The 18667-nt window shown below is 47.5% G+C and overlaps 1 protein-coding gene across 1 annotated transcript in view; it reads left to right on the top strand.

The window, feature by feature from the left end:
* The window catches only part of LOC133354910 (teneurin-3-like), a 417855-nt gene that overhangs the window by 363536 nt on the left and 35652 nt on the right, over positions 1-18667 (top strand). The window contains 3 exon segments of the mRNA XM_061572093.1: positions 10844-10963; positions 11497-11758; positions 14700-14963. Of these exon segments, the coding sequence (XP_061428077.1) occupies positions 10844-10963; positions 11497-11758; positions 14700-14963 (646 nt within the window).

The following is an 18667-nucleotide window of genomic DNA, read 5'->3' as shown; positions in this document are numbered from 1 at the left end:
CGTGTACCACGCATTCCTTGAGAATAATAGATGTTCGCCAACAGCACTTGCCCCAGCAGTCTGTTAAGGCTATACGGGGGGGACGGGGTCTTTGTCTGTGTCTTTGTATACAATATGTACAGGTGTAACTATGTGACTACTAATACGCACCTGTGTATAAGCACACCGTAATTATCAAGGTAATATACATGTTCACAGATATAAATGTATATTGTAAATCGTGCTATATTATCTACACAATAGATTTATAACATTAGAATTGGGGTTATTTAATTAAATATACAGCTTTTTTTTTCCCCTTAGCGGTCCGCATTATTTGTTCAGAACTGCAATGCAATTACGTGCCCTCAAGGTCAGTTTTAATTGTATTTTTATAAACTTCAATGTGTGCTGTTAATCAGCTGCTTTTCCTTTGTAAAAAAAAAAATGCCTGCAGCATCGTGTGAATTGTTAATCAATAGTGGCAAGTGTTATGCCAGTCTAAACAAAATGTATTTTATTAACGCCTTAGCAGCTGGATTTTTCCAATATCGAGAGGCCGATTGTGTAATCGACTCATCTGGTTTGTCAGTACAGTCTTGAGTAACGTACGACTGCCCGTATGTGAATCGCCTTTGTGGAACGTGGCTTGTGCACATCTGAAGCAACGTAAACACACAATCGTGCTGTGTCTACATGTTTAGCATCACTACGTGAAACGAGAGAAAAGGCTAGGCCTCTCTCTCTCTCCAACTTCTCCCCGGTTGTGCCGCATGTTGCCGCACATGGTTGCCAACCTGTAAAAAAAACTTACACGGTTAAACAACATTTGTACGTACACACACATTAAATCGCGTGATATATTTACGTAAAAAAACACGTATGACATTGCGTTTCCACACTTTTCATCGCTACCTTTATTCTGAATCAAAGCAAGGGGTTAAATTCTGTCTCGATTCAACAGTAACAATCAATCGGTCAGCTTTCCCCGCGGGTATCGCGAGGCTTCAAGCGTCACCTGACCGCCACGAAATGCGATCTCGCTCCTCGATTATCATTTCACTTTCGGCGTTGTTCAGCCGGGTCTCCGGGCCTTCTCACCACACAAGGTCACACGGCCACGCACAGCTCGCCAACGGCAGCTCCTGACCCGAAACGTGGACCACGGTGAACGTAAAGTGCCGAGTCAGAATATTTATTTATGCTGGAGAGGAATCTGATGAGCTTGCAAGGCTTCTTTTGTCACATATGTCCAGAAGGGGCACGGTGTCAAGAACGTTTCAACAACAACAAATGCAAAAAGCACGATTGGAGTGCAAAGTATGGGAAAGGTAAACGGATCGCTTTGAAAATATAGACCTGAAACTAAAATTTAGTTGCAGTCAGACCCCCCCCCAAGGATGCCACATTATAGTGGTTTAGCAGCACACCAGGCTTGTCGTACCAAGGTCGCCGGTTCAATTCTATCTCTCAGTGCGGCCGTTGAAGCAATACTCCTAGGTTCTTTCGGTAAAGTCACGTAGGTAAAAATAAAACAAATAATAAAAATAATATAGAAATAATAATAGAAATAAAATAATGAATGAAGCAATGGTGCAAGCATCTTAACCCCCCCCCCCCCATTCTCTGTCCACTCAGCGGTGTGAATGGCTACATCACAGTCAGTCGGTGGCAGGTCACACGTGTGGTGGAGTAACAGCGTGGGGTACTCCCACCGCTCTCCCAACATGGCCAAGTGTTGTGGAGCTACTCAGATGCCCTCTGGAAGAAGTCCCTGGAGAGCCCCCCCCCCCCCCCCCACCATAGTGGAGGTGCTTCCGCCAGCAGTGGTGTGAGCAAGCGATTCCAGGGCTGTACATTTACCTACTTAAGCACAGTTCTGATATAAGCAACACATGCCGGCATTGTACTGGTGAGGGGTTGGCGGGGGTGGGAAGGCTCGGGGCAGCGCTGGATACAAACACACCTGGACTCTTATGCCAAGGGTTGCCCTAATAGCCGGCTTCTACTCTTGCCTCTCATTTTCCAGAAGGACTTTCTGGGGCAATTTGGCAGCACCCATGAAAGTAGTGGCTGCTTGGGCCCCCTTTAGCCGTGAAAGGCTACTGGCTGATGCAGGCTGTTGTCTCTGACTGTCATGCAAGACGAGAGACGCTAATGCCCAGTTGGTTAGCACGTGAGCACTCAGCATGACAATTTGGGTCTCGGCTGCCAGGAGGAAAGGATGATGGAGGTATTGTGGTCATAGCCCTGGTAACTTTGGACTGTCAGGTTCACTTAGAGTCAGTGCTTTCACTAGGATGCTCTATTTTGAAAGCCAATCTCATGTTCTAGCGTCGTGCGGCTGTCAGGGACCGCCTGCATATGCCGGCCTGCACAGGGGACATTAAAACGGTGACCTTTATACCATAGACAGTAGAGACCTGTTGTTGACATGCCTCTCAAGGGAACGGCATTGAACGCAAGTGTCATGGATAAATTATTATTATGCCTTTTGCATGACAACACACAGTGTGGTACGATGTACTCAACAAATCTGCTGCAATCTGGGAGAGGGCGGATCTGAAATGTGGCCTTTGTAGAATAGTGACCAATTTCTATTCGCCAGGCCATCAGTTTCCCACAAGCATAATTAACACACACAAAACAAGCTCAACATGTCTATCATTAACACTGCCTCTGTGCTATGAAGTAGGGCCATAGCATAGCATGTTGCTGATTAGTTATATTTTTTCTTTCTTTTTAAGGCAGCGTTCTTGACGAATTTGTAGAGTTTCACCACAGTTGTCATGTGGTCTGGTTGCTTTAAAAAAAAAAACATTTGCATGGACACATACCAGATTTAAAACGGTGCACGGCCGGTTTGTGGCCACCTCCATCTTCACAAAACGGAGAATGAAAGATGCGCACCCCCCCCCCTATCCCCTAGTCGCGAACACGGTCGAAGTGCGATCCGATCGTCACTGCAACAGACCACTGCTCATTATCCGGAGGCCACGGATACTGCACATCAAGTGACGCCCGATGCCGACGAATGGATTGCGAGGCTATAAATGTTGTTCAAGTTGCTTTTAAAATACCACGCAAAAGGAAATGATTGGAGAAGGCTGAACCGGGGTTTGTTGTTTGCTGAGAATCCTGCTTAAAACCCTTCGGGTCCTCTCACCAAATCGCCGTTGGAATCGCACACTCTGCGATTTTTATAAAGTCACGGCAACGGGAAGGCGACGGGCGTAAAGACAGGAGCGCAGGCTCGCTTAGCATGAAGCAAATTCAAGTGAAACTCTGGCAGGCAGGGAACACTCGAGTGAGCGTTACCGGCACTCAGATTAATTCGGCCGCAGCTACGCCACCTCGAGCGCTAATGCCTGGGAATGCGAGGCAGTTGAATACTGAGTCGAAACGCTAAAGTAACGGCAAATGCAATTACCTTCATTTTTTTTGGCCGTGCTGCATTCTTCCTAAAAGAATCTGCAGATATGGTTAGCCCCGGTTGGGGGGGGGGAAGGGGGGATATGCGTGTACATGTAATCATCGGAACATCGATGGCTTCACCTTCGTGAATGCGGGTTAACTGTTGGCGCTTAGTTTGCGCGCGATGATGAATGTTGAACCGCTGCATTATGTTCGTTAGGAGAATGTATTGAAAGTGTTCGTATCTGCTGACTCATCCGGTGGGAGTGATGTGATGAGTGCTGACTTTTACATTATCTCCTGAGGAAAGGTCAAAGAGGACTTTTCTCCAAAGCGTCATTTGTTTTATATTGAATGAGGCCACTGTGAATTGCCATGATAATGTAATGTACTTCACTTCTTGGGGGTATGAATTTTTCAATTTTCATGGAGAATCTCCGAAAATCAATGGAAAGTCCCTCTACGGGCGTACATGTCTGGCTGAAGGCTGCTGGGTCAGTTGACTGGCAGGTAGCCATGCCTTGGCCGGTGAATGCCATCGCTAATGAAAGCCTATGAATGGAAAATTAAACAGAGCAACGTTGTGAAATTGCTGCTAACGTTTTAAGGGGGGAAATTCTACCCACGTTGAACGATTCAAAACGATGGGCTCATCAGCACACATTTGACATCTTGAAGAAACAATATTATATATTTGAAAGAATTTCGGAATTGCTTGAATCAATATCGAATACACGTGGAGGAAGTGCTGCCTGTGGTGTAAACAGTGGACTTGTAATCCAGAAGTTGCTGGTTCGATTTCCTGGCACAGCAGCAGCAGAAACGAGGGAGCAGGCCTTTCTAAATCCCTCTCACCGCTGTTCACCACAGCAGGATAAATGGGTACACCATCATTAGTCGATGCACAGTTCACATGCAGTGGGGCAAAGTGTGGGTACTTCTACCTCTGGCCAGCGTGGAAGAGTAGGCCAAATACCGTCTAGACTCCAGAGCTCCTATTTGAAGGCCCTTCTCCGAGGAGTGGCATGAGTCGTTTGCACACCATGGCGATTTGCAGTGCTTTCAATAGAAACCTCGCTCAGTGTTATTCTTAAAGCCATACATTATTAAAATAATTTTTTTGGCAAAATCTAACTCTCTGAGACGTGTTTTTTTCGTGTATACATAAAATATTTATTAGAAATATAATACAATCATTTTCTGATAGATGTGGCATAGGAAAAAAATGTGTTTTAACCAGATTAATATGTTGCAGTTTGCTACGTGAAATAATTGTTTTGTACCACCGGTATTCTTTGGCATATGGACCAGAGCAGTGGTTGGGTGGGTGGCTTGTTGATTGTTAATTTTTCCCTCGCACGAGGGACTGCCATGACTGATCTCAAAAGACGCAACGAAAACAGCAGAGGGACCGCTACGAAAAAGTCAAAAGTGATTCTCCACTCAAATGACAGCATTCAAGGCATTGCTGAGCCAGTAGTGGTGACAAATTTCACATTCCTGCGATGGGAGCAAATATATCCATAGGACAACGACACGTGACTTCCCTTTCATAGCAGTACTTCATTCAACGCCCCCCAACCAGGATTTCAACTCGCATCTAGTTCCACCACAGAGCCGCCTGCTTTTGAGTGCCCAGAATAAATATATTGCCTTGTGAAAGTGTAGCCATGCCAAGCGATACATTCTCAACCGGGATGTAGGTCATAAGAAGTCACTGGTTGGCTTTAATGATGCTTTACGATGTTCTGAGAGCTTCACAGAGTGCATCTTAAAACATTTAGTGTAACTTTTCACTGTAGTCTGTGGCATTTTTAGATCAGATTCGTTTTTTTTTCCAAATGTGATTTATATTTGTAATTTAAACCACATTTGATCTTCATGATATGCAATTGTGTAAGTCATGCATAAAGTAGATTTATGTGTGTATTATATTACAAAGTAGTGTACCGTGTTAAAATGCAATTATACGTATATATGGGCTTAGGCAGAGATGTATCCGCGTTCAGCCACTGAATGAAGACAATTATCTCTGTTTACAACTAGCCTTGACCTCAATTCAGATCGCATATCTCTTCGAGGGAAACCTCGGAGATATGACGAGATTTCTTGACAAGCCTAAATAATTCACCATGGCATCAAGCACAAGTTTATAGGAGGCTGAAAATACTTATTTTTATTGAACCCAATGTATAGGTGAAAATAATAGGGAGCTCTGCTTAACATACCTAAGCAGAATGCTGCGAGAATTTCTGTAAAGATTGGAAGGACCATTACATAGATTTATGACTCCAATACGGTATTTCAAGCATTTTTATCTGTGTGGCCTTGAATTTAGCTTTTCTTTTTCACGAGGACATTATCGCTGAAATACTGTGTGTGAATGCGTCTCTTCGTCGCCCATGTGTTCCTTGAGCTTTCATTGCACTCAGTCGTGCTGTGATGATGGGCGCAGGGAACTGTTACGGTCGTTTCCTTTGCTCAATGCCGAGGCATTCAGGATCTTTGGGCTCTGTGGAAATTGCAAAATGTAGCCTTCCAGGTTGAACCGTGTCTGCAATTTCTACGTGAGGCTTTTGAGCACGAACACTGCATCAGACGTTGCGTTCATTAGGCAGTGGAGGCAGAATTAAGCAGTTCATATGGGGTGCACTTTCCCCAGGAGCATCTGACTTTGCCGTTGAAACCCAGAAGGTCAAAAGCAGTCAAGAGTGTGCTTGATTACGTCTGGAAAGGCTCATTCACATATTTGTATATGTATTGACACAGCGTGGAGTTTTTCTTATATGTATGTGTTTTAGCTATGCTTAGAGGGTCTCTCTAGACCTGCGTCTAGTGGAGGCCTTTCCGCTAGCAGTCGTGTGAGCTAGCAATTGAAGGGCCACACCTGTACCCATTGACTGTTTACACTTACAAGTGAAACCACAAGTGACGTGTCATTGGAAACACGGATCTCATTTTGAATGACCTTCGCATTTCGTAACAGCTTAATGTAGTTTTTGTTTGCGAGCACAATTGCGCTCCAACAAGTCGTGTGACTTTTTGACAGCTCCCCCCAACTCCCCGGGCCAAACAAATGCCACATAGAAGGTAGATTACAATGTTCTACAACGTTTTGCCAGGATGTACGTGGGCTAATGGTGCAGCCCTGCAACAGCTTGAACACGCTACTGCTTGAGGTCTTAGCTGGGGACTTGGAAGGTGCGCCTGTGAAACAGAGCTTTGCAGCTCATCGAATTCCTCCAGTATAAATGAATATTCTGATTCTGCTTGCGTCAGTTAGCGTCTCCACCAGAGGCATCTCCAGAGAGAGAGAGTCCCTCCTATAGGATGTATGTATGGGCCTACTCTTCTACTCTGGCTGGACATCGAGGAAGAGGTGGCGGTAACCCACAATTTACTCCACCACATGCGACATGCCGAACGGACAAAATGTCGAGTGTATATGGAATGTGTATGGCAATGTGAAACTTTACTTTGAAAAAAAAAAAGTGGCGTTAAAATGTGTATATTGCATTCCTCTAAAATGTTTAATTCCCTTTGAAAAATTAAGTTCTGTTAATTTGTTTTCAAAAGTAAAGAAAGAAAATACACGGGGAGGTAAAGTGGGTTAATGTCAAAACTTCGAATAATTGCTAATTAGCATATCTCATCCGATTAGCATATTACGCCAATTAACTAATTTAAAAAATGGCGACAGAAGGACCGTCGTTGTATTTATGTCATTAAAATAAATTGTAACGTTGGGTGATGGTAACTTTTCTTCCAGCGGTGGAAAGAGAATGGCTGATACAGCCTCCCACAAATGTAAATAAACCTGCGGCTGTGAAGTAACCGCTGCGTTACGCAACCACAGACGCCACATTGTGAAGAGGGCGTTTAATTTCAATCGCCTAAAAAAAAGTTTCACCAAAACAAGTTTGTAAGTTAATACGTACACAAACATTTCAATCACGTGAGAGAATATTCCCAAGCCGAGGAGTGTGTTGCAATAACATTAATGTCAAGTTCCGTGGTAGCGGGGATTATTTTCCCCGGGTCCTCCAGTGTTTCCCCGCCACATTTAGAATCAACATGACACATTTAGAGTATTAGGCTGCTATATATTTCAACGCGATGAGCCACTTCGTTGAGCTATCATTTGTGGCCAGGTCGCTTCTGAAAAATAACTAATAACTCGGTGTGCTTTATCTGGTAGTGATTTTCTTGCCATTCCCATACTTAGTACTCCACAATAATTGTCTTTATTGTTGTTGTTTGACCCGGCCCTTATTGACATCATTGAAAAAGAGCTTCACATCTCATCGGATTTCTCCAGGATAAATAAAGATTCTGATTCTAAATCTCTGGTGGCTTTTGAACTGCGAGCGGGATCCTTACTTCTCTGAACACAGTGAATAAGGCCGTGCCGCCCACGGTTTCGAAACGATCGAGGGCTGCGCCGATTGTTTCCGCATGGGATCCGCGGAGTATGAGGGCCTCGCCGGTGCGGTACAAGCGAACTCACCTGCCGCGCGGTAAGGCGCCGGCATTGTTGACCCTAAAATTAATATAGTCGAACAAATAAAAAATAAACACCGAGGAAATGGAGCAATGAAATCGGTTCACGCGCTGGTGCCGCCGGGTGGATTGTTACAACGTGGGTTCACGAGAGGAGGCTTGGTGAGGCCTTAATTCAGAAGTGGATTAACCATCCCTGATGATTATGAGGATATGAACAGGTGATTACATACTTGAGAGGAGGAGCGTGATCTGATTGTCTCGTCATGTACGAGCATTGCCTTAAAGCGCTTTATCAGGGAGGAGGGTTAAAGCAGGCACACACACGGCTGCCAATGCCCTTGTGTCCGTGTGTGGGTGGATTTCCCCGATGCCTCTGAAGAGTGAGAGAGAGGATGAGAGTATTGTATTTCTGTTGTTTCAGGAAGAAAATTGAGACCAGACTTAAAACCCCAGCATATAAAATTGCTGAAGGTATTTTTTTTTACTTTCACTCCACCATTTCGCTTGGGTTGGTAATAAAAATGGCGAACTCTTTGCAAAGATAAAAGTCTAATCGACAACTTTGAAGTGCATATTTAGTGGGACGTTTTCAACTAAGAGTTAGTGTTTAGAACCCCCAACAAAAGCTTGGCTTTCACAGCCCCGATACGATCAAAAAACCAACAGAAAAGCACTACCCCACGGTGAAAGTCTCGTGTTGATGCATTATATACGAGTGAGACACGTGTGTGTTGCTGGCTGGACATTCGTGTTTGAAATATCGCTCCTTTCACTTGCGACGACAATATTTTAGCCACTTTTTAAAAACGTAATTGCCGTACGTCTCACACACACACACCGCGACGCGTCAACGTGCGGATGCCGGATTTCAAAATGAAGGTTTGTACAGGGCCACGGTCACAGATCAAATAAAACCTTCATAGCCTGACTGCGCCATGAGCCATTACTAAGACTCGCGCCGCACACGCTCAAGAGCGGCGTTCCGTGTGGACGCCTCCATGGAGCTGCAGCAGCGGGCATCACACCCCCCCCCCCCCCTTCTGCCTTTTATTGCCGCATCTTTGCTCGGAGAGCTTCACCCCGGCCACCTTGCTTGAGGTTTGTCATTTTTGTTTATCATACCCTGACCACACAGCTGCCGGCAAAAGTCAAAAGTATCCCTAACGAGCGGCGCGTGCCTTTGTCACCTCAGCCCCGTCTCCCTCCCTCCCTCTCTCTCTCTCTCTGTCCACTGGCACTGCGATTCAACGTGGCAATGCAATCCCGTATGTCGCCACACACCGCCTCCGAAATCCTTCCGCTTAATCTTTGACTGATTGGGACACGCGCTTGAGGAAATGTTACACTGGGCCCATGGCAGAATGCCGAGGTGTGATTCGGATCCTCTGGCTCTGCCTTCTGTTAACTCGAGTCTCCTTATTCAACCCTGGCGGGGCCCTACTGGAAGAGCCGTATCGGTCATCTGTCATCGTGAGCGCTCCCCGCCACAGTTGTGCTCGAATGTGATTTTAGTCTAAATGTCATGGAACGCTGGATGTTTATCATTCGGTGCCTGCATTGTGAACATTTTTCTTGGGCACGCGCAAGATGCTTGAAGAAATTAGTCATGGCTAGCACTTGATTTGTGAAAGACAGAGCCAACGTCTGCTTGGTTTGATTTATTTAGATCTATGATTTATATTTGTGTCTGTATAGATGTTAAATGTATAAACAGATAAGGTCAAAGTGCCTTCTCCCCACAGAACTAAAAGCATGAGGTTTTTTTTAGCTGTCTGCAATTCCAGAACAGATGGCTTTTTTTGTCGTAATAAAATAACTAATTTCTATATTAGTTGAAACAAACTAAAGTCTCACTAAGCATATACCTTACACAAATGGCTTTTGGCAGCAAAGAATAAAAAAAAGTCACATGCCAACTCTGAGAAACGCTGGTCACATTTTTAAGTTGGAAACAGATGAGAACTTCGTTGGGAGTAAAAAGAAAACTTTCTTCGCGAGAAAGCGGCAGAAGGTTTATTTTTCCTGCGAGAAATATACGACCTGCGGGGAGAAAAGGGGTAAAACAAAGTTAATGAAAATATGAATAATTATGGAAGTTATGCGCGGAGGGTTAAAAAACGGTGTTGGCTCAGGTGCCAAGGTTTCCTTATTTCAACCGAATACAGAGTGCAGATGGAAAGAAAAAAGAAGTAATTGGATTACGAGACAAGGAATTTGTTTCGCATATATATATATATATACACATCTTAAAATTAATTTGGTTTCAAGTAACTCGCCGGGTGTTTCACCTCACATCTGAGTGCAATTGCCGGGGCAGTCGAAGCGAGCGATGCCTTTGTAGCACGGAGCAGCAGCTGGCTCGGCCGTTCAAGCTGAAGTTTTATGCTTTGGCCAACTCAACCCAGCTGTGTTGAGCTCGTGCCAGAGGACTGTCTCAAAGTCCACGTCAATTAAGAAGCAGCGCAGTGGATAACTTTGTCACGCAGCGTAATTGTTCGTTACACAAAGGCCCCCCCCCCCCGCTTTCTCTTGGGAGGAGTGTGATTTATAGCAGGTCGGTGAAGTTAGACGTGACACGGGCAGCACGATTGCTTACACCCCCGTGGAGCGTCTCGGGATCTTTAACATCCACAAGTGGGTGGCCGGGCAGGCTTATTGCCTTTCCCGACGGGCGACGGTATTTTTATCAAACAACGGGGGACGAGAAGACGTGAGCATTTGCTTCTTGTTTTATTTCGCCTCCTGAATCTGCCACCGTATTTCTTTGGCATTTTTTTTGTTTAACGAGCTCGCGCCACGTCTACGGATACATAACATGCGTGCACATTTTGAAGGGTGTGGTAATCGGTCGGGGACAGCAGCCGTGAACACGCTCCGGCCACACCACCCAAGCTGCCCCTCTGTGTCCCCTGTGCCGGCCCTAATTGGTTGCTCTTGTTGTCCCCAGGACGGCGTGTGTGGTCCGAGGTCAGGTGCAGACGCTGGACGGGACCCCACTGGTCGGCGTGAACGTATCCTTCCCCCACTACCCGAACTACGGGTACACCGTGACGCGGCAAGATGGAGCGTACGTACCGCCGCTTCAGTGTCGTGCAACGCGCACTCCTCTTGATTTCCTCTCGTGCTCCGTCTTGGGTTTTTTTTTTACCATCTCGTGTACATTATTTGCGATGTTGTTTTTTCTCTCATATGTACAGTTTCATCTGCCCCACATCGCCCACGGTGTAACAGTTGTGTGCAATTTGCACAGCGTTTCCATTCAATTTCATCCAAGTATTGTGGCTGCAAGAATTTATGTTAATCAAAGAATCGATGCGTTGTTACATGCCAATTGAACGCACCAAGCATACGCACGCATTTTAGGCCTGTGCCCATGGTTTCAATAAGTAAATAATTTCAACAGTCCGTGGGTTTCCACAACGGAGACATCGGCCCACGGGTTTGACAATCGAGAATTCCGTATTAATTTAAGTGTGGGGGGGCACTTTGGTATCGGAGCAATGCAGCAAGGCGCGTAAGGGAATGTAAGCAATGCCGAGAGGAGGCGACGGCACGCGCACGTTTGATGTCACGTGACCCCCCCCCACCCTCCCCCCGCAGCTTCGACCTCATGGCGAGCGGAGGACGCTCGGTCACGCTGCAATTCGAGCGGGCGCCGTTCACCGCGCAGCTGCGCACCGTCTGGTTGCCGTGGAACCGGTTCATCGTCGTGGACACGGTGGTGATGCGCCGCGAGGAGAACGACATCCCGAGCTGCGACGTCAGCGGCTTCGTGCGGCCCAACCCATCCGTGCTGCCCTCGCCCCTGACCTCCGTGCCGGGCAGCTGCGGCCCGCTCAATCCCATCATACCCGAGATCCAGGTACAGGCCAATCTCACCCGCCGCCGACCCGTTGAACTCCGTTCGTGGGATCTTCTCCTTTTCGCGTCCGTCCACCGAAGTCGAAAGTCCTTCCAGTGAATCGTAATCTTTATTTAGACCGGAGGAATCGGCGGGTGGCGAGAGCATCGCAGCGCTCGCAAGGTCGCCTGCTGCGACATCTCGCACAGTGCCGGGGCCTTCCGTGAGCAGCGGGCAGAGCAAGAGGTGTTGCTGCCACCTGCTTCTCGCTGCACTAGTCGCAGCAGCAGCAGCAGCCACTCTCTAGTTTTGTGGATCACTGCCACGTGGCCAGGTTGGATCTTCACCTGCCGACTTGAGTGCGAATTCCCACACGGTGTGCACCCCCGCAATTGCGTCCCCCCCCCCCCTCCCGATGCTGCTGTGGTTGTAGCTTTTGCATGCCCGACTTTCCAATCCTGAGGTCACCGGTTCGGTTCCATCTACCCGGCGCGACATTCGAACCAAAATTCCAGCCCCACCGCCTCTTTACAGCCCAGCAGTACGAAGGGGTGCTACCACGGTTAGTCTTTGGGCAGGTCACATGTGGTGGGGGTGACGTGTGGGTAGTTCCAACCTCTTCCAAGACATCTGGCCAGTGTGGAAGAGTAGGCCAAGTTATCCTTTCAAGGGCCTCTGTAGAGTTCCCTGTTACAGAAGCCATTCTGCCAGCAGTGGCCGAGTATGTGTGTCTGTTTAATTTCTTTGGCACCGTACGTAGCCAAGCGTGCTAATCCTGGGGTTGCTTGAGTACACAAACACAGAGCTGCACCTTTACCTCTGGCTTGAGCACTCGTCTTCATCATCATTATCAGTCGTGATCTGTTCAATGCTAGGCCAAGGCCTCTCCATGCCATTGCCAACATCCATCATCGTCCTCTGCTGCTACAATCCACATCCCATCCAGAGCTGCTGGAGTTTAGGAATTTCAGTCACGGGAAGGTTTTTTTTTAAACCATACTTCACCATGCTGGTGAGCACAGGTAGTATATTATGACATGTTATTGCTGAGTACCTGGTATGGGGGAGACTCCCACTCAGTCTACTTCAAGGTTTCCCGCTAAGTGAAGCTGGTGCCCCGTGGATAAAGGATGTGAGCACGAGTTATGAAATATTTTTTCACGTAAAAATTCTGAGAGTTGGCCGATGCACAAATAAAACATATTTAACTCACCATATTAAGAGGCCACTGTTTACAAAAATAACTTTAATGTTTCTTAAAATATAGAGAGAGAGGGGAAAAAAATGCGTATTTTTTTTTTGTCTTGAAGAACTCACAGAAAATAGTAATAGCTTTCGGACAGTTAGTAACACATTTGGCTGGACTCAAAGAGTGAGTGAGTGTGTGTGTGACATGTCCACGTACATTATCAAGTTGTGGGATCTGCAGATGTGGAGTTCTGTGTTTGTTTGGTGGTGGGTTGCAATTTAAATGATTTGTGGACCTCCGCTGAGCTCTTTAAAACACCATCTGGGCCTGCGTTTGGCATTTAACACCGTCTGTCTTTCATAACCCCATAGTGTGCAGCCTTCCAAGATTTCCTAACACAAAACACAGCTGTGCAAAAGTTCCTGTAAATTATTGGAACTTTCCTTTTTTTTTTATTACCAAACTTTCATTCCCATTTCGCCATTCTGCCTACTTAGTATACCTGGTTAAATCCACGCTTTTTCTCAGATGTGCATGTACAGCGGTTTGTCAATCCGCTGCAGGAGGAGGTGTCCGCATGCCGTGCGTATTGTCGGGCATGTATAACCGTACTTAACCACGCTGGTCGGCGCCGGTTGGTGAAGGTGGGGAGCGCAGGACATGGGAGTATAGAAGTACAGTACAACAATCGGTTTTTCTCCACTGCCATCTGCTGTTTACCTATATCACCTGTTTTGCATGGTTGCCACCTATCAAGGCATTATCCAAGCTTATCCTGTGTTTATGTATTCATCTACTTATATATTTCCTAATCTGTTTTTGCGTATGCAATTTGTCTTATTTGTGCAATTGCGTACAATTTAGTAATTACGTTCAACGGGCAACAGTGGCTATCAGTCTTGAGCTGGCCCGTCTCCTCGGGTAACCAGGGGGGGATCAAAACACATTGAGACTCGGATATTAAGTGCGGATTTGCATCTGTTTACTTTTTCTCAATGCAGTAATCCTTGGCAGCCCAGGCACTCGTTACACAATTGGACACGGGAGAGATAAGGCATCTAAATCGGCTTAAAACGAGACCGGCTTCGGCAGCGTATTTCAGCTATCCCATTATCAAAACTTTCCGACTGCCATTTGCGCGGCGATGGCGCCTAGCAGCCTCCGCGATTAACGAGGCCTTGCCACGCCGGCACCCCCCCCCCCCTCTCCGACGCACACGAGAACCTCACAAATGGACCGTGCTGACGTCCGCCGAACGGATCGCCCTCGCGCGCCAACCCCCCGATCAGGGAAGACGTGCGTTGATCCTGCTCGGCCAGCGCTGCGTCACGGGCACAGGCACCAAGCTAACCGTTACTTAATTTTTAAGAACCCCTGCGGGACCCGTCTCGGGTTGTGTGTGAGTGTGTGTGCGCGCATGCTGCATGCTTATGTGTGTGTGTGTGCATATGAGCTGTGGGGAGCGGTAGTGTTGCGGTTAGCGCGCTGCGCGACGAACCCAGCTACCCGATTTCGATTTCCGTTCGCAGTCAACACCAGTGATGATTATCTGAACCTGTCCTGGGCCTCCCCTAGGTCGACTCAGCCTCAAATGAGTTCCTCGTCATGTGTGGAAACATCGCCACTAGGGAGAAAAAAGGTGGCCGGGCGTGGTGCTGGCCAGCCACCCCCTCGTGCGCTGTGCCGGCCTTCATAGGTGCTCGCGAACAGCACTTGCCCCGACGGTCTGTCAAGAGGCTACAACGGGGGATCTTTGCTGTCTCCCCATCCCAGGCGGTGCAGGAGAGCATCCTGCTGCCCGGCTCGGAGCTGCACCTGCGCTACGTGAGCAGCCGCGCTCCCGGGTACCACTCGCGTCTGTCGGTCAGCCTCACGCCGGCCAGCGTGCCCTTCAACCTGCTCAAGGTCCACCTGTCAGTGGCCGTGGAGGGGCGCTTCTTCCGCACCTGGTTCCCGTCGGCGCCGAACCTGCGGCACACGTTCATCTGGGACAAGAGCAACGCCTACGGGCAGCCCGTCTACGGCATCGCCGAAGCTGTAGGTGAACGGTCGGACGCGCGAGGACGGAACGCAAAGGCGCCGCGTCACACCGCGCTCTCCGTTTCGGTCATGCCGCTCTGTGATTAATGACCGCGTGTGCCGGCCGTTAGGCGCTAATGCACAGCGTAGAACGATTAAACATCACGGGAATGTGCTAGAGAAAACGTCTCCTAGTTTTAAAAGAAAAAAAACCCCGACGCAGTTAGGTTGTAAATAACTTTGGCACTTTTTTTTTAATTAATCTTCACTTTTTATTGATAGCACTTTTGCTGCTGCTGTGCACTTACATAGAATGATTACGATGTGAATGTAAGCCCTTGTCATTCAAATGCGGGGGGAAAAGTCTGTGTCAGCCACGGGGGTTGTTAGACCATTCTTCACCGTGCAGGTCAGTGCGGGTTGGAGTAGAGGAAGGGAGGCGAGGGGCCAGTTGAGACATCGCTCCCCACTGATGTTAGCCTTGGCCAGAGATTGAATCCGGGTGCTTAGCTAGGAAGTGGGCACGAACCGCACCGTGTCACTGCTCCCTGACTGTGCACTGCGTATACATGAATACATAACGGTCGTCGTCGCAATGTACATCAGCATTTTCTGACGTCCACGCAGTGAACTGCACCCATCGTGCCACTTTCCGGCAATGCGTTTGAAATGCATTCGGCATCCCGCCACCCATGTGTGTGTGTGTGCGTGTGTGTGTGTGTGACCCGGCGACACGGGTTCGATTCCCGCTCACTGCCAACATCAGTGACGATTATCTGAACCGGTCCCGGGCCTCCCCTAGGTCGACTCAGCCTCAAATGAGTACCTGGTGCGGTGTGTAAACATTGCCACTAGGGAGACAGGGGCGGTCGGGCGTGTTGCTGGCCACCCACCCCCTCGTGTACCGTTCCGGCCTTCATAGGTGCTCGCTAACAGCACTTGCCCCTACAGTCTGTTAAGGCTATACGGGGGATCTTTGTGTGTGTGCGCACACCTGGACGTCATCTACATGGGGATGAACCGCGGTAACTCCTCGAGTCGCCGCGGCACACGCATCCACAGCGAAGCTGTCGCTGGCGATAAACCGGCAGAAGCACAGAAGTGGTTTTCCGAGTAGCCGTAACTGTGTTTCCCCCATGGGGGGGGGGGGGGGGGGTGTTAATTAGACCCCCGCCGCCTTCTCTCCGTCACGTCGTCCGTGTCGTCATTTGGGAAGAGGATCCGTCCGTTCTCAACCGGGTGCCTGGTTTTTTGAGCCACAGCATACCCAGATACCCAGGGGCATGCAGTCGCCCCCATCCCCTTCACCCCCCCCAGCACAACCACACTGATCGCCGCGGCGACCGACTCGCGGTTTAATTTCCCCGCGTGCGTGAAGGCGCGGCGGCATAGGGTAGATGGTTAAAGAAAAGTATTATCAGCATTTCCAGCCGGAACTTGCTAATAGAGATCAAACAAAGGTAATTGTGGCCATGCGCAGGGTGCCATGGCATTTGTGAGCATGATTAAATGGCTCAAACTGCAACTGCGAGTCATAATTGCTGATGTTTGCACAAGTATAGACAGCAGTAACTTGGGGGGGGGGGGGGGAATTATTACTTTTAATTTAGCCGAGGAAGAGTGGCTCTGTGTCATGCCGATAAGCCTCACTCACGATTTTTTTTTTGCCCTGACCCACACATTTCCATTAAAAATGTTGCTTCATTGTCTGGCATTCAAGAGGAGGAGGTGTGTTATGGGTGGGGAGGCCTGGCGGTTGGGGTGGGGGTGTGCCACCCAGTTTATAAATGTATCTGGTAGCACACTTTGAAACGAGTACAAGCGCGTTTTCTCGGTGCGATGTCCGATAGGCCTGATTTGTCGATGGCGGTCTGAAAGATAGCTTCTGCGATTTTTTCCGACTGAAGCGCCAACTAATTTGCATTTCCATAACGGAGGTGTTTTGGGATTCGATCGTGTAAATATAAACGTGTCGTTAAACCCGCCCCACCACCCGACACGGCCAGTTAGTAAGATTCGTCACGGAGACAAAACGTGCTAATTTTTTACTAGTTCAGCACACCGGTGTGTTGGAGAGTAAATCCACAAGTACTCAAATTGTAAATGCTGTGGGATTATTCTCCAACACACCGGTGTGCTGTACTAGTAACGAATTGGCATGTTTTGTTTAATGTAACAAACCTTAATAATTGGCTGTCTGGCGGTGGCGGGTTTCACGACACGTTTATGTTTACGTGATCTAACCCAAAAACCTCTGTTATGGATATTGGTCGCGAAAGCAACTAATTTGTGCAACTAATTCGGTCACGAAAGCTAAAAGCTAAAGCTAAAAACCAATTTGGTAGCGAAAGCAACTAATTTGTGCAACTAATTTGTGCAACTAATTTGTGCAACTAAATTGTGCAACTAATTTGTGCAACTAAATTGTGCAACTAAATTGTGCAACTAAATTGTGCAACTAATTTGTGCAACTAATTTGTGCAACTAAATTGTGCAACTAAATTGTGCAACTAAATTGTGCAACTAAATTGTGCAACTAAATTGTGCAACTAATTTGTGCAACTAATTTGTGCAACTAATTTGTGCAACTAAATTGTGCAACTAATTTGTGCAACTAAATTGTGCTACTAATTTGTGCTACTAATTTGTGCTACTAATTTGTGCTACTAATTTGTGCTACTAATTTGCATTCAGCATGCCCGTTTTATTTTCATATGAGAACATAAAGGAATGCTAAAACAATGGAACAGAAGCAACAAAAGTAAAAACCAACTAGTCACATTTGTTTGGTGTCTATTGCAACGGCGGTGAATTATTCTTTCGTGCGATGCGAATCGACAGTGTGAAGAAAAGTTTTTGCCGAACGCTCGCGGTGAAAATGCAAACGCGTTTTAATGTTTCGGTGAAGCACACTATCCCACTGGCCCTATGACACGCAGAACAGCTCCTTTGTTGCGTGCCCGATGCAGCGAGATGCAGTGCCTGCGTTCATTCGAGCCAGATCGAGATCCTTCATCACGATGATGTGGCTTTTTCATTTTGCGCGTGAGCTGCAATTCTGGCCCATTAATTGACTTAAAGAAATCTTGTCTCTGACGTTTTGGCGTAAGAATAAGGGGAGTGCGTTATTACATTTGGTAGAATCGCAGCACCGTTGCTGCGAGTGAAGACGTTTCCCTTTATTGTGTCGCGTAGCCCGCGTTTCACCAGGCTTCAAGATTAAATACGCAATCTCTCGGACAGACACAGCGGCATTACCTTTAATTTCCCTGTCCGCGTGCTTTTGCTCAAACTAAACACACTCCAGCCAGCGGCGCTGCTTAGGTATATAGATGCAGGTGGATATACGCAAAGGTCCACTTGTGCTGAGCCAGGTTATGAGAGGCGATGGGTCACGCATCTGCTATTGCTCTATTTCTGGCCTTCTGTTTGCCGGTATTCTTCTGAATAGCCCCAAAGGTCAAGTAAATGAGTTCATGCTAATAGCCCAAACATCCCTTGTTTGTGTCGGCTGTGCTTGTAAAAGAGTGCACCTCATGGGAGCTCAATATGTTTGGACTCAATATGAGATGAGTACGGGGACGTTGATGTAGCGCTTTGCTTAGTCACCCTGCAGGGAGTCTTGTGTGTCAATAAATGTTAAACCCCGAGGACAGATCGGTGCGTGGCCCATCCAGGACAGATTAAACAAATTGTCACAATATCGCCACAACAACGTCACC

This window comes from Lethenteron reissneri, chromosome 49 (assembly GCF_015708825.2).
Source record: "Lethenteron reissneri isolate LAM-NWPU_2019-01 chromosome 49, ASM1570882v1, whole genome shotgun sequence".
In the NCBI taxonomy this organism is placed as follows: Eukaryota; Metazoa; Chordata; class Hyperoartia; order Petromyzontiformes; family Petromyzontidae; genus Lethenteron; species Lethenteron reissneri.
The sequence above is the reverse complement of the archived record's forward strand: the minus strand, read 5'-3'. Positions and strand labels throughout refer to the sequence as shown.